At 37.3% G+C, this 17,146-nt stretch overlaps 1 protein-coding gene across 1 annotated transcript; it reads right to left on the reverse strand.

Moving 5' to 3' along the window:
- Positions 1–16,279: 16,279 nt before the first annotated feature.
- Positions 16,280–16,839, reverse strand: LOC120079116. Its single transcript, XM_039033298.1, has 2 exons — positions 16,667–16,839; positions 16,280–16,616 (listed from the first exon to the last, which is right to left on the reverse strand). Exons 1-2 carry the CDS (start codon positions 16,837–16,839, stop codon positions 16,280–16,282), a joined length of 510 nt encoding a protein of 169 aa, XP_038889226.1.
- Positions 16,840–17,146: the final 307 nt, after the last annotated feature.

Below are 17,146 nucleotides of genomic sequence, written 5' to 3' on the forward strand. Positions count from 1 at the left end.
AGGATGATGGCAGTGCTTGAGAGCTGCTGGCTTGTTGTTGTTGTTGTCCGTTAGTTCGTTGGAAAAATCCTGGTGGTTCTTCTTTTTGCGCCATAGGTTGATAGCCTTGTTGTTAGTTATTTTTCCAAGCAAAATTAGGGTGGTTTCTCCACCTGGGGCTGTACATATTTGAAAAAGGGTTGTTCTTGACAAAGAAGATTGACTGTGGGTTTCGTGGACACTCTTCAACTGAATACGATTCTCCACATGTAGCACAGTTGGTGCTTGTCTATTCTTTTGCGTTAACTTTCCCTCTCTGCGTTCCAAGATTGTTGATTGCGATGCCCTGTAATAAATTTATCATCGCATTCATCTGATTTTGTAAAGATGCGATGGCACCATTATTTGCATTACCTTCTCTGGGTTTTACTCGTTGATCGCTTTCTTGCCAATCTTCATGATTTTTCGATATGCGATCAAGAATGTCCTTTGCCTCATCATAAGTCTTATCTAGTAGATCGCCTGCAACTGCTGCATTGGCAGCTGTCTGCGATGCAGGATTTAATCCATGATAGAAAATCTCCTCTGGAGGCAGTCTGGCAATCCATTGTGCGTGCAGTTGCGCACTAATCTTTTAAACCTCGTACACGTGTCACTGAGCGATTCGTCTTCTTCTTGTTCAAAATTTGTGATTAATTTCCTCCTTCTGGCATTCTCTGTATGAGGGAAATACTTCTTCATAAACTTCTCCACAACCTGTTCCTATGAAGTTATCTCTTCTAGTTCGAGGGAGTATGCCCATTTTCTTGCTTTATCGCATAGCGAAATGGAAATAATGTGAGTCGAACTTCTTCAGTGGAGATATTAGAGAACAAATAAGTGTTACAAATTTCAATGAAGCTTCGGAGATGGGCGTGCGGATCTTTGCCATGCCGTCCACCGAACTGTCCTGCTGTCTGTATCATTTGTAACATTACTGACTTCATCTCAAACCTTGATCCATCCAAAGCTAGCCTCATGATTCCTGGGGAGAAATCATACAAGTTTGGTGACGCATAGTCCCGGATGGGTCTATTGCGATCATTTGCCAGTAGGATAGGATTTTCCATTATGTTGTTTGCACTTGTGGATCGTTCTTCCGATTGTTCTGCCATTCTGTGAGTTCTTCCTTGTTGTCGACGTCTAATTCTCTGTCTTCTGCGAAATGTTTTTTCGATCTCTGGGTCATAGTTGGGCTCAGGAGCGTGTCCTTTGATTATGCGACGCTTGCTTCTTCCTTTACTGAAGAAATGGCAATGCACAGAGGTCGAAAGCTGCAAAGAAAATCAAAGAGGTTTGCTGTTAGCGCAATATATACCATAGTCCCCAACAATGGCGCCAAAAACTTAATGCGTGTAAACTGTGATGTGTTATGGTGTGAGGTTGTAATGATGTGTATTATGCGGGTTTACTGAAGAAATGGCAATGCACAGAGGTCGAAAGCTGCAAAGAAAATCAAAGAGGTTTGCTGTTAGCGCAATATATACCATAGTCCCCAACAACGACGCCAAAAACTTGATGCATAAAATTGTGATGTGTTATTGTATGAGTTTGCAGTGATGTGTGTTATGTGGTGTTCATGCAAGCTTTTCTAACAAGGCCCAAGTATAAGTTTTCTTAGGTTTCCTGGTAAGTCCAGGGTCGAACATAGGAACTACTAAGTAGATATATGATAGACTCTTCGATTCTATTACGGTGGTAAATAAATGAAGTGGATAGTGTTTTGAGTGAGATTTTTACTATGCGACAGAGTTGAATGCAGAGTGATAAAAGTGTAGAGTTACAATAAGTATGCGATGAAGGGGTTGAGAAGGGGTTAAGCTAACATTTCTTAAAATTGTGCACAAGTTATGCGATCATGCTACACACAAATAACATCACTTCATTTCTCAATACAGAATGCCATAATTGCTATTTCTAGGACACATGCGATGTGTATGCGAAACAGTCGATAGGACTTATTTCTAAGCCTCTACTCTTGCCTATGCGATGATGAATAATGCACACATAAAACAAGGTGACCACATACAATCATTCCTATTTCTAGGGCGTATAAGATGTGTAAATAGCAATAGAACTTATGTCTAAGTTTCTACTTCTTGCTTATACAATCTAATCTGACTCTCTCCAGCCTAGATTCTAATCCGACTCTCTCAAGCCTAGATTCTATCTCTAGACTACTTTCTCAAGTACGTCCAAAGGTGAATGATGCATACATAAGACAAGATGATCGCGTAAAATATAAATCTTAAGTCATGCTAGCTAAGTACTTCTCAACCCATTCAGAAATTTAGCTATTCATGCGTGGTAAGGAGAGATTGAAATGAGATTTCCATTTTCTGTAAATAAAGTACTGAGTACAAAATAAAAAATGGATTTGAGAGATAACAAGCCCCGGTAAGCAATGTCTTGCTTCCTGTGGCCTTTTATACTGCTCTTTTATCACTTCAACTCTGTTCTCAATGTTGATTCTTGCTCTAGCAAGGGTTGGCCCTCTCTCTTGTGTGTTGCTTTTCGGAAGTCTCTCGATCTGTCCGGGAGCGATTCCTCCTAGCTTTGTTCGTCTCCTTGCTCTCTTCATCCTCTATGTATATGTATGAGTATGTGCGTGAATAGACTAACTGACTAACTAACTCCCTTTTACACTGGTGGCCTTCGGTATCTATAGATTTCAAGGTGAAGCAACCTTTCTTGCTAATGATTGCAACGATGGGCGGTGTTAATTCCCCAACTCTGTTGCGTCTTTTAATGGTCACCGAAAGTTGAGTGTACTTGCTACAGTGTGGCTTTTAACAGCTTGTCAACTAAATTCAGAATCGACCGTTATCAGCTTTCCGTCCCATCATAATTTATTATGTTGTCGCCTTGATATGAGGTCTTTATGCGGCCACCTTTCTAAGAAACTTCTCACGATCGCATGACTTGCGATCGCAATCTTCAAGCACGCTGACGCATTGCGCCTTTGGATCATAATTTCATATGCACCATCGCATTATACCTGCACAAAATAGGTAAATTAACTGCTTTTATGCAATGAGCGCTTGCGATCGATATTCCTTTCAGTTTAGCGCTTTCGGACATGATATTGCTTATTTTACCATCGCATTCTCTCATTGTTTTACTTATTTGAACTGTAATAACTTATATTTCTACGAGTTATCACACCCATAAATTTAAAACAATGTTTGTCTTCAAGCATAAACTAAAGATTTTCTTTAAAAAGTCAACCGTCGTTACCCTACCTAGACTTTTCAAGGTGCCTTATTCAAATTTCATGAACCAATGGCTTCTTAATTTCTATCCTGATCTTTTCCTAAAATATTTCTAATCTTTTAGGGACCGCTAGTTTAACCTTAAAAAAAAATCTTTACTCGTTTCCAGGACATCACATGCTTTATTTCAAACTTTCTCAAACCGGGGTGTTTCAAGTGATTTTGACCTTTGCGCGATTCAGATATTCGTTTTGTGACCTTGCGCTGATTCAAGTGCCTGACCTTCATTTTAGCTTGCCCCCACAGGTTTCATGCGAGCATCCAACTACGAGCAAGGCGCTCTTTCTCAATCAAACCTCATGCCCATCTCTCTATTTGGCAACGGAGTTGCTATCACTTAGTTTATGTGTTGATCACGATTCCTACCTTCGTTTTGGCTTGCCCCACGGGTGTCATGTAGACATTCAACTACGAGCAGGATCCGATCTCAACGTTATATAATATTTTTTTTTATTGAAATGAATTTCTAAAAGTAACAAGGCTAACAATACTAGCACCCCCAAATTTACACACAGCAATGTCCCCATTACTGAGAGACGAAATAACTCATGCGATGAACTTAGGAAATTTCGTGAAAATCGTTTTGAAGGAAAGCTAGTGGACCGCTAAATTTTTAGAAATGTTTCATGAATTGATTGTTCTGAAATTAATTTGAATCTAGTACATGCGGTAAGAAATAAAGGCATGAATTTCATTATTGAAGTCATAATTGGTATGGGGTGAATGCGACGACTAAATAAAGTAATAAAAAATTCAAGATTGAGTTAAACTAAAGAGGATGTGATAATAGAATTTAGCAATATTAACTTGAAATGCGAGTAGTGCAAAATTGAAATAAGATGAGGCAAGGAGAGATACAACCCCTAAATTTGCTGTCGCCCGCATTATTTTTTATTGCATCCTTTCTTGCGATACTTGATTGCTATGGGCTGATCGAACTGGTCGCGTGTTTGAGGTTATCATATTGCTCCATCGCAATCGTTCACTACGATCAGTGCTAAATATCAAGAGGATAAAGAGTATGAAAGAAAGAGTTGGTAATTCTAAAGAGTAGTGGTTATGCAAAAATTAAGATAGATTCATGAAAGAAAAATATCAAAAGGATACTAAAAAAGGATTCGTCCCTGATGAGTGTGTGTTGCTTATCAACATAGGGACTACTCGCTTCTTCATTATGGATTCCTCAGGTCCACAGAGGTTTTCTCGCATTGAAAATCTCCTCCATGATACATCTTGACTCTTTGTCCATTTACCTTAAATGCGCTGGTCCCTTCTTCATTTGTTAATTCGACCGCATCGTGCGGGAATACTTCTTTAATTATGAATGGACAGAACTAGTGCGATTTCAATTTTCCCGAAAAGAGTCGTAGCCTAGAATTGAATAGCAAGACCTTTTGACCTACCTAGAGATTCTTTTCACACAGTCGCTTGTTATGCCAACGTTTTGTACGTTCTTTGTAGATTTTAACATTTTGAACGAGATTCCAATTCTTAAGATTAGCCTTAAAAGCATGTGGTGGGCAACCCTAGATCCTGAAATGACGTAAACTAGTTTTACAACCATTCCAGAACTCTAAAGGTGTGAGGGTAACACTCTTAGATGGAACGCAGTTCAAAATATACGCCGCTATCTCTACTATAGAAACCCAAAATGAGTCAGGTAAGGAAGCATAACACATCATAAACCGAACCATATCCAACAGGGTTCAATTTCTCCTTTCTGCTACGCCATTCTGCTGAGGTGTACCAGGTGTTGAGAGTTAGGATATAATTCCATGTTCTATCAAATAGTTTTGGAATGTCAGATCCATAAACTCTCCACCTCGATCAGATGGAAATATCTTTATTGTTTTACTTAATGCATTTCAACTCCAGCCTTGAATTCTTTGAACTTTTCAAAATATTCAAACTTATGTTGCATTAAATAAACGTACCCATATCTTCAATAATCATTAGTAAAGGTGATGAAATATTCATAACCTCCCCTAGCTTTTACATTCATCGGATGACAGAGGTCTGAATATACTAACTCTAAAGGTTCTTTGGCCCTATGACCTTTCCCAGTAAAGGGTCTTTTAGTCATTTTGCCTTCAAGGCATGAATCACACACAGGTAAAGAATTTTCTTCTAACTCGCTCAGAAGTCCATTCTTTACCAACCTCTTAATTCTATTAAGATCAATGTGTTCCAACCTCAAGTGCCAAAGTTGGGCATTATCTTTAGGAGAAATGTTAAGTCTTTTATGTTGAGTTACCATAGTTTTAAACATCTCGGTGTTATGGAGGGCTTTAGTAGCTAACGGCCTTAGCACATATAAATTATTTTCCAGTTCAGCTGAAAAAATATTGACATCATTCTTAGAAATAAACACTTTTTTTATAAGAAAATTAATACAATATTTGTGTTCAAGTAAACACTTTATAGAAATTAGGTTCCTTTTTAAACCAAGAACTACATATACATTTTTTAATAAAATAAATTTATTCTGTAAAGTCAACTGAAGACCTCCCATTGCCACAGTCGAGACGACGTGCCCAGTTCCAACCCACATCGTCATCTCACCATCATCTGATTGTCGCCAGGAACTAATTCCCTGAAATGAAGAACAAACGTGGTTAGTGGCACCAGAATCTATAATCCAAGCCGAATCATCATTCTCCACTAAACAGATTCCTTTCAGCCTTGGCCTTTTTTTTTAGCAGCGGTCGGTGGGTTAGTTTTCCCCTTTCTACGTTTCTTCTTCTTCCACTTTTTATTGTCGGAGGAAGAAGGTACATACTTTGTCTCAAAGGTCGAACCTCTGTGGAACTTCTTAGAGGATGAAGCAACATTTGCTTCACCGGTGTGTCTCTTGCTTTTCATCAAGGGCTGGAAGGTCCGTAACTCGTTGAGGAGGGTAGTTAGGTTGTAGTCAATCCTGTTAAAAATAACATTGCTATGGAAGTGAAGGAAACTTTCAGGTAAATATTCCAAAATGAAGCTAACCTGGCTGGCTTCATTGATGACAAACCCATTCATCTCTGCCACGTTGAAGTGGACTATCATGTTGAGAACGTGTTCTTGAACAGATGCCTCTTCTTTGTATACGAGCATTGAAGATGTGTTTAAGAGTAATGCCTAAGCTGTACAGACGATTATCTGAACATTCCTTTCAAGGACTCCATGATGTCACAGGCTGTGAGCATGGGCTTTTCTTGGTCAAGACTTTAGAAAGACTAGTCAAGATATACGCTCGGGCCTTTTAGTTTGCCGTGTCCAATGCTCGTATGCTTCTCGAACATTTTGAGTAGCACTTGGAGCTGGAATGGGAGGATAGTCCTCCATCAGGACAAAATGAAGGTCATCGATGATTAAAATTGTGTTGATCGTGTTTTTCCATGAAATGCAGTTTTTGCCCGTTAACTTTTCAGCAGTGAGTAGAGTTAATGTCACGGAAGTCATAGTGAAAAACGTTTGCTGAAGACATACAAATTATTTATTATTAGTTTATTTACATTAAACCACTAAGACAACCAATAAGATTTAACAAAAATAGTCTAGTGTACCATAAGTGACATCTATTTTGCAATGATGTTTCAGTGAGGCAGGACAAAAGTCACTGTAGGGTGATCAAGTGCCCCTGCATTGGAATGAGAAATTCTTAACCATTAGACATAACAACACCTTATCACTGTAACTAATAGTCACCATTGTTCGGTCCACAATTTGTTCATTTGCTTAACAATTCTTGTAAGTGTAACCCCTCATTTTAGGTTCTAAGTTCCGCCCCAATTAGCCAACCATAGGGAAAAACCGATTGGGACATGAAACTAAAGCAACCCTATCCATTTCTGGAGATCGAATAAAGTATCATGCAAAAATGCCATCCTTTAAGAGGACACCTACGGTGCCACGAGGCCATGAACGAAACTTTACTTCAACCTAATGAGAGAGACCGAGGGATATGTTGTGACACGTCCCCTCTTACTTACTATAAACACTCTCTCCATTAACCTTGATATTGATCTATATAAATGCCACCCGTAAGGGGACAACCATGGTGCCTTAAGGTCAAGTATAGACCTCACGGTGTGAATTTTAAGGGAAAACGTGAAGAGGATAAAATGAAGTATCATATACCTCATTTTCCTCTCATTGACTATTCTACCTAGGGTTAATTAACTTAAGAAAATCCAGCTACTGATTTTATCTAAGTGAATGTTTAATTTTCCCAAAAAAAAAAAAAATAAATAAACAACATTTGTCTTTGGATAGTTAAGCAATTTTGATCAAGGTCTATTAAACTCTTTAATTGACTTTAATCAAACTTGCATGCATGTAACAAAGCTATCTAATTCACCTTTTAAGGTAAGTTCCCAGGTAGAGGTGTTACGTTTCCGTCAACTTAAATACCCCAGCCTAGATAGAACTCGCCTTAGACAAAAGGTCCCTTAAAGATATATTTGTTACATTGTTAATCTTTTATTAAGATCATTTTAATCCTATTAAACCGATTAAAAAATTCAACTAAGATTTCTAATCTCATTAGAAACGTGATCTTAGGACTATGTGAATTATATTTTAAAACAATTTTAAAAGATGACCTAAGGTTTGCACGCAACTCTTAATTATTGATTTTAGTTTCTAATTCCATTTTGTTATTAAAATTATAAACAAAATAAATAAATTAAAACCATACATTGCATGCTTTGACAAACATTAGTAAATTATAACATTTATAAACTAACCTAAAGTAGTGTCATGCTTCATGCAATTTTATTTCATTACTAACATATAACAATTATATAATAAAGTAATGAAACCTACAATAGCATACATCCATACATACATCGAACTATATATTATAACACTTATAATATAAATTATGCATGGATATGCTATTAATACATGCATGCATATATTATAACATTTATACTATATGATGCATGAGCCTGATATATAATTTAAATCATGCATATACATATATTATAACACTTATAATATAAAATGATGCATGAAATTAAATGCATAACCTATGGTGGGATTTTATACTATATGGCATACTATATGACATATATATAAAATTAAAACACATCACATGTATAATTGATAAACTAAAATTATTGGACGGGGATTGGACACTAAACTATTAATTTATAACATTTATATTAATTTAATTAACCAAACTACTAACTATTACAAGAAAAATATCAATCGGTTCAACAATGAGCCTTGAACTACTTGAATCGGACTAGCTAGCTATCAAACCGAACCTGAACTGATCGAATTGACTGAACTGTAGCTAAACCAAGTGAGCCACGAACTGAACCGAACTATAAATGGTTGGTTCTTTCCGCATTGCAGTGTCGCAATGCTATGCCCAGCGTTGCAACATACGAAAAGAACACAACATTGTTATTCATCGCATCGTTGCAATGCTAGGGCATAGCGATGCAACGCGCCGATAGAGTTCCAATTGCATAGTAGCGATCTCCATCGTTTCTCCACCGAAATTGGTCCCGTTTTCTCCAGATCCACATCGAAGAAGCCACGAACGACTCAAAGACTATGAATTACAGACTCTATTAAAATATGCCTCAAAACATGGGCCTTTACAAACCAAAAACTAAATTAAAGCAGTAAAACAATGCCAATCTTGAAAAAAAACCCAAGAATTTCAGAAAATCCATCAAGAACATCCATCACATGAAGAGAAAAAATAGATTTACAAATCCAACCAACACCTGTAAAATTAATCTGAAAATAAGGAAAAAATGGGATCAAAACCATGCTCTGATACCAATTGAAGAAACCTTAATAATAAGATCCTTGAGCAAAAGTGGGATCATCCCAAAATTCATATTTTTACAGAAAAGCAGAAAAAATATGCATTTACAAAGAATATACAATAACATGCTTAGAGAAGAGGAGAAGAAAAGGTCCAAAAGGACTTACCCTTAAAGATCTCAAAACTTCATATTAAAACCCCTTCTCTGTGAAATTCATGAACAAAAGCCAAATGGCAAAATGGGCACCACCAATAGAAAACCTCAGTATTCTCAGGTAAAAAAAACTAGAAGGTGTGGCTTTGATGATTTTGGTGAGGAAGAGAGAAAATATTAAGAGAAGAGAGAGGAGTGGAGGAATTTTCTTTTTCTTTTCTTCTCTGAACACAAAACTCTCTGTGTTGCAGGAGGAAGAAGAAGAGAGCCCAGAAACTCTATTAACGACCCACATCAAATGTGGGTGGAGAGAAAATTGGGGAAGGAAGTTAATCCCTCCCAATTAAATCAAATATTAGATAATTAATTTTAAAAAAATAAATTATTTAATTACTAATATATATATATATAATAACCAATTTATTACACATATATACATAACTATATGTTACATAACATATAACATATAACCTAGTTTTTATATTGTATCAAATACAATATAGTCTATAGTTTCAATTTTCTTTCATCAATGACTTTTAATATAAATCACATTTACATTAAATTTAATTATATGAATATTTCATGTAATTAATATTTGAATCATATTCAAATATATATTTTCTCTTATAAATACTTAATAATATAATGTATCAAATACATTATAATAATTATATCACATATAATTAAAAATTAATTGATTATATTATATATAATTTAATTCCTCAATTAATTTGTATAATTCAAATTAATCCAAAAACTGATTTCTCATTAAATCTCGTTGAGCTATCGAAGAGACCTCATGGACCTGTAGCTTGAATCTCTAATGGTACATGAATAATTAATTAAACTCTTTAATTAAATTATTCACCATCGGTTAACTGTCGGACACTCTACTAAAGACCGAAAGTTGCACTCTTCGCACTATAGATATATTTCTGTGTCCATTGGATATAATCAATGAATAATACGATGACCCTTCACAAATTGCTCGTAAGTCAACTAGGCCAAAATTACCGTTCTACCCCTATAGTTACATCTAACTTCTTAAGTACCATTATTCCTTCTAATGAATAATAAATCATAGCCACACTATGATTAAATCCCTCTCGGCCAGGAGAGGGTGTGGCGCTACATTGTTCAACCCTAGAATCAGCCCTTAAGGGAGTAATTTATCTACTTGCCCCGACATTGAGGAAGGAGTGAATTTCTTCTTGTATAGCTATGTTCCCAGCTCCCCATTCAGAAGAATCCCCAAAATGGTAGGTTTGTTGAATTGGAGATCTGACCACTCTCACTTATAAAAATCAAAGAACCACCTTCATAGACAGGAGTCCACAACTCATTCAGGATTCAAGTCATGTTACCCATGGTCATCCTAGTGAAATGTAAGTCTCTATTATAAATGATGTTATATAATGAGACTAAACATTTTGTGGTTCGGTCTTATAAAAACTCATTTGTATAGAATATTCCTGGTCACACGTCTCCACATGAATGATCTAGATCAGATCATTTATAGTACTTTACAACAATTGTAATACCTACAAAGCAGGTCATACTCATAGTGTCACCATGATTAGGTATCTAATCTAGAATCCATCTACTACAGACCATTTAGGTTACACTTAAACATGATCCACCCGTATGTCTCTATATACATGTTTAAGTTACAAAATAACCCTGGATGTTAGTTTATTGGTTTGTGGTTAATGCAACTAGAAATAAAACATCAAATATTTTATTACATAAATAAAATGTTTGTACATTACCATTACAAACTATAGGACAACTGCAACATTTAACGTAACCCCTTACGTTGTTTCAGTTGTAGGAGAATCCTAATTTAATGTGAGTGAGGTTTATTTACACTATTCTAATTGCACATATACAAGAAGACATTGAAGTTCAAGGGAGCAGATGGATTGATTAAGTAGTGATGCTAGGTGTTTAATGGTATGCATTGGCTCCAAGTAAGATAGACAAGTATATGAAAGTGTGAGGATGAAATGAAGATGATATGGATGCTTGTTTACAAACCAAGTGTGTATGATTGCTTTTAGGTCTCTGTTCCTTGGATCAAACTGTTCAATATTTCTCAATGTGAATGCCACATATGCTCATCCTCTAGGATGCATGCATTGGTTACAGAGAGAAAGTAATGAAACACAAGTATTTTTATCTTTAAAACTACTGTGTGAGCTCACTTAATATGTTCTATAGTTATAATGTTCTCTCAAATATCTTAACTAATTAGTGACTTCAATCAAGTGATCAAGATGATTAAAGCATGGATTTTAGGTATACACAAGTCAGAGATGCAACAATCACATAAAATTTGGAATGTAAAAAGAGAAAAGAGAATGGATGGATCAAATATATAGAAGATTGAAATTGAAGATAGCAAAGTATTTCTACAACGGTCTTAATTCAATCCCAAGAAATGATAAATGGAAGTGAAATGAGAGAATGGAAAGAAGTCAAGCCGTAGAGTTCAATCTCTTGTCTCCTTTTGCTTGATTTAAATGCTTATTTTAACCAACTTGGTGGAGAAATGATGAAGAACTCCCTCTCGAGCTTGGTCTCCAATAGTTCACCTTGAGTAATCATGATGATGGCTCTTTCTTTCAATCTCCTTCTTGCAACGACAAACTAATCTCTAAATTCGCTAATCTGTTTAAAGGAATAATCTAAGAATGTCTAACTTCTTCTCCTTGGCAACAAGTCTTTTATATATAGGCATTCTCCTCAGCAACTTGTGACAAGATGCCCATGCCTGCAAGTGGTCAGCCGCCTGCTGGTTTAGAACTTTTCAGACACCGCCAGTCAGATGCTCATGCCTGCAAGTGGTGATTTGATAGCAAAAGTGCAAGCCAATGTATCTCTTCTGCGTTGGACATATTTGAACGCATACCCTTGCGTTAGCTTGGTCTGCCACACTTAGTGAAATTTCTTGAACTTATGCAATAAGTTGCATTAGTGAAGCAGTTTTAGACAAGAAGTATGCTTTTGTAAGAACTAGTAATGTGTTGAAGAATTTCATGCGCCTTTTCCTTAAAATGAACATGTTCTTATCATTAAAAGTCTTAATTGCTCTAACTTTTGAGAGACAATAACTTGTATTTCTGTAAGTTATCAATGTGCATAAGTGATACTTCCAAATACTCTCAAATGAGCATTGGATGGTATTTTTACTATCCATGCTTGTTGAGACGTTTTGTTCCACAAGCTTCTAGTAGGAGAACGATTTGACAATTATACAGCACGTTCAATAGCTTGTGCCCAAAATTCTTTTGGCATCTTCTTACTTTTCAACATTCTTCGAGCCATATTGAGTATCGTTCTATTCTTCCTTTAAATAATAGCATTTTGTTGAGGAGTCCATGGAACTATCATAGGACGACGAATGCATTTTCTGCGCAAAAAACTTTGAATTCATTCAAAACATTCAATAGCTTGTGTCCAAAATTCTTCTTGGCATCTTCTTACTATTCTTCTGTGATACCCTCACCAAAGGGCGATTAAGTGTGGTGGTAAAAAATGGCTAAGTACAAAATAAACATGCGTGGAAGTTAAGTAACTTGAGCGTGTATGGCTTTGTGTATGAGTGGCCAAGACTTTCAAAGAATGTGCAAGGTTGTTTGAAACCCAAGGATAAGCTAGGCATTGAAGTGAAGGTGTGGACGATAGGATAGACCTCCATGATGCGTAGATGTGAGGCCAAGCCATGGATGTGAGGTACCATGAGTAAACATTGAGTAGCTTTAAGATGAGGCTTAACGGTGGAAATTTGGCTAAATGTTGAAGCCTAGGATAACCATGCGTTGAGGCTTGTGAGGCATGGACGCATGGTGGAAGATGGCTAACCGTTGGCGTGATAAGGACTGATCATGCATTGGGATGATAAGAGGCTACATGAGCAAGCAGCGAGGAAGAGCCATCGAGTGACGAGATTGGGCCAGGCGCAAGTAGAATGCGTTCGATTGAGCGCAAGTGTGGGCACTGCGTGTTGATGCGTTGCACGAGGACGATCACAAGCGTTGCGATGCTGCACGATAGCGCTAGATGATGAGCGTGAGCGCTAGACAATAAGCATAGGCGTTAGATGATGAGTTATACAATGAGCATAAAGCTAAGTGATTGAGGCTGGGCATGTATGGGGGCCAGTATGGGTGTTGAGCACAAGACGCTGGCTACTCGGTATGCACTGAGGTTGCAAGCGATGAAGCTAAGCGATGCACCAAGCTACGATGGGCGCATATGTACTGTATGCATTGATAGGGCTTGTGGCACACAAGGCTTGCGAGGTTAGATGGTGAATGCGCTGGTCTTGTGCACGCGACTATAGGCGATGGCAAGAAACAAAGGCATGCTTGCGTAAGTCATGTGGGATGCATTAGCAAGAGGCTAGGCGATGGCAAGGGAAGCCTTGGGCGTTGAAGGTGTTTTGCGTTAGTCTATGGGGTATGCGCCAATCGTAAGGCTAGGCATGGGAGGGACAATGTGGTCATGTGGACTAAGCATTGACCTTGGGGAAGCTAATTGAACGCATGTGACTAGGCAGGGCATGAGAATCTTGTTGAGCACAAAAGGTTGTTAGTTAAAGAAATTATGGCCGAGATGGAGATTACGCTGAAAGGCCTAAACCATGCATTAACAAGGTTTGGCTATGCGATGGTGATGTGCTATGCACTAAGGCTGAATTATGTGCCAAGGACATCCGAGGGCATGTGGGTACATATGACAAGGCTAGCACAAGTAGCATGCGATAAGGATATGCAGTGACATTGATGAACGCATGCACCAAGGGTTGTGTGAAGAGACTTGCGACCATGAAGGGTATATGATGATAAGAGAGCTATGGGCTAATGAACTTATCTGGACATGTGGCAATCAAAGTGATGTCTGAAGTCTATGCAATTTGAGGTGGGTGAAGGAGAAGGCATGCAAACTGAATGAGTTGTGTTGGATGAAGATGGAGCGGACATTTCAAGCTGGTGGTTGCAAGGGATTGCGTTGGCAACCTGAGTAGTTGACGCTTAGGTATGCAGACAGAAGAAGGTGTCAACACTGGGAGAAATGGGAACACCTATAAATAGGGCCGAGGACTTCACTTCATTTCACAAAACACTTTTGCTTCAGAAATCACTTAAAAGGAGAGGTTGAGAGAAAATCGGAAGGGGCTTGCGTCGATCAGAAGAAGGTTTGTGTTGATCAAAGCAAAGGACGCAAGGGTTGTGCAGGCTGTGCGGACAAACAGCAGCACCAAGTTCAAACAAGAAGTTCTACCAAATTACTCGTGCAAATCAGATGATTCTTGAACCAATAGCTTTTAAATTGAATGTAGTTTTTGTGTGAGGGCTGCTATGAGAAAATTCTAAATGAAGAGCCGTCGAAATTGAAAGAAACCAAGGGGTGTTCATAGGAAAAAGGATAATCGAGCCAAGTGGAGAAAACATGAGATTCAGAAGTCTCGAGTGGGAGTTTCGGGGCCATACTTTAAGGTAAGCAAGTTAAGGTATTTCTAAACATATTTGTAGAAAGATGTGTCTTGAGATTTGGTTCGAAATAATGAGAAATCTAAGCTTAAAAATGAATTTGAAATAGGGTTCGACAGGAGGCCAGGGGAAAACAGGTGAACCGGGAGGGAAGAGCAATCCTAACAGATCACTGTGAGTGGTTTCTTATTTTGAATTATCTACTATTGTTATGAATAAATGCTCATTACCATGAGGAAAGCATGTGATCGGGATGGTTAGGGAGTCAACGAACCTAGCTCCTGAGCCCGAGATGGAATCTCACGGGATGGTCAGGGGACTGAGAAGTCTAATTCCAGAGCTTATGGGAGGAACCTTGCATGGGATGGTCAAAGGGCCGACGGGCCTAGCTTCTAAGCCCATAAGAGGGGAATTAATGTGCACATAAGGTTATGAATGGTTATAAATATGAAAATGTTGACTATCTACCGTGTGTGTAGGTAGGGTTGTGAACAACTTCATTCAGAATGAAGATTTGCGTAATAACCTCGTATTATGATATGTTGAGATGTTTATGAGTTGAAATAGCTATGATACCACTCATTGGGCTTAAAAGCTCACGTTTTACTTTCATGTCTTCCTCGCAAGTAGTAGAAGAGTCTAAGTTGCGACAATTGGTCAAGGTCTACCACGAGTTAAATTGTTACTAGATTAAAGGTTGTAGTCGGGATGGAACTACTGTTGTAAATGTTATTTAAAATGTGTAATCTGGTTTCTGAAATGAATTACATTTCCTGTTCTTTTCTTTAAGTTTTCCACTGCGAAATTTATTGTTTTAAAGAAAACTAGCAAGAGTGGGCGATGGATGTCATGAAAGAGTGATATCTATTGTCTTCACACCTCCTTTTGGGTAAGAAGTAAACCCGGGAGGGGGTGTGACATCTTCCTCTCAACAACACTATTTTGTTAAGGAGTCCATGGAACTGTCATAGGCCGACAAGTTCAATTTTCTGCATAAAATTTTTTGAAGTCATTTGAAGTCAATTCTCCTTCCCTGTCTGATCTCAAGGCTTTTAGGTAATAATCAAGAGCTTTAAATCTCTTAAACATGCCAAATACTTCTAATTTCTCCTTGACAAAATAAACCCAAATTTTTCGACTTAAATCATCAATAAATAATACGAAATAATTATTCTTACTGAAAGAACATGGTTTAATTGTTCCACAAAGATCAGTGTGAACTAACTCTAGCGGTCTCCTTGCTCTTAAAGAAGATTCTTGTGGAAAACTCTTCCTTGCTTGCTTGCCATAAAGACAACCTTCAGAAAATTGATTTGGATGTTTGACATATGGCAGTCATTTCACCATGTCTTCCTTGCTAATAGTCTCAAGCCATCAAAGTTAAATGCCCAATTTTCAAGTGCCAAATCCAAAATGGATCTTTCAAACATGACTTTAAACATCTAGCAACATCAGTTTGAATGTTTAATAAAAACATTATATGCTTCATCATTGCACTTTAGCAATCATATTACCACGATTATCCCTTAATCGAAAGACTATACTTCTTCATCAAAATATCATAGTCTTTCTCTCAGTGTTGTCCCAAAGTCAAAATATTGTTCTTCCTATCAGTCACATAATAAACATTAGAGATAAACTCATGCTTCATATTCTTCAAGTTGATTAAAATCTTACATTTTCCTTTAACAGAAATTTTTGTGGCATCGCCAAATATGATATTACCACCAACAGATTCATCAAGTTCCACGAACATTGACTGACATCCACACATGTGATTGCTTGCACCACTATCAAGATACCATGTATTATTTTCAAATGTTTTTTCACCCCTACATGCTAGAAGAAAAGATGACTCACCGCTTTCTTCATATTTCTCAGCATAAGTTGCATTTTCTTCTACTTTATACCTACATTCCCAAGAATAATGGCCAAGTTTATGACAATTATAACATTCAACCCATCTTTTATCATATCTTTTTTCATTATTTGATCTTTCTCCATTTGACCTCGAATAATTTTGTCTTCCCCAACCTCTTGATCAATTAGAGTTTGAATTACTCTCATCAAATTTTCTTTGACCTTAATTTCCTCGACCTCGACCTCTGAAATCACCACATCCTCAACCTCCATCGCCTTTATTTTGACTATCTTCTTTATCTCTCAACTACAACTTTGACTGAAAAAGTTGCTCAGTTGTTTGTTTGTTCTTGAAAAGCTTCTCTTCATGGGCTTGTAAGGAACCCATAAGTTGATCAATGGACATTGTACTCAAATCCTTTGATTCTTCAATAGCTACAACGATGAAATTGAAATTTTCATCCAATGAGCGAAGTATCTTTTCTCCACTTGCTCATCATTTATCGTCTCACCATATCTTTTCATTTCATTTACTATTGCTAGAAATCTTGAAGTATAATCTAAAACCGATTCAGATTTC

The sequence above is a fragment of the Benincasa hispida genome, chromosome 6 (genome assembly GCF_009727055.1).
Source record: "Benincasa hispida cultivar B227 chromosome 6, ASM972705v1, whole genome shotgun sequence".
In the NCBI taxonomy this organism is placed as follows: domain Eukaryota; kingdom Viridiplantae; phylum Streptophyta; class Magnoliopsida; order Cucurbitales; family Cucurbitaceae; genus Benincasa; species Benincasa hispida.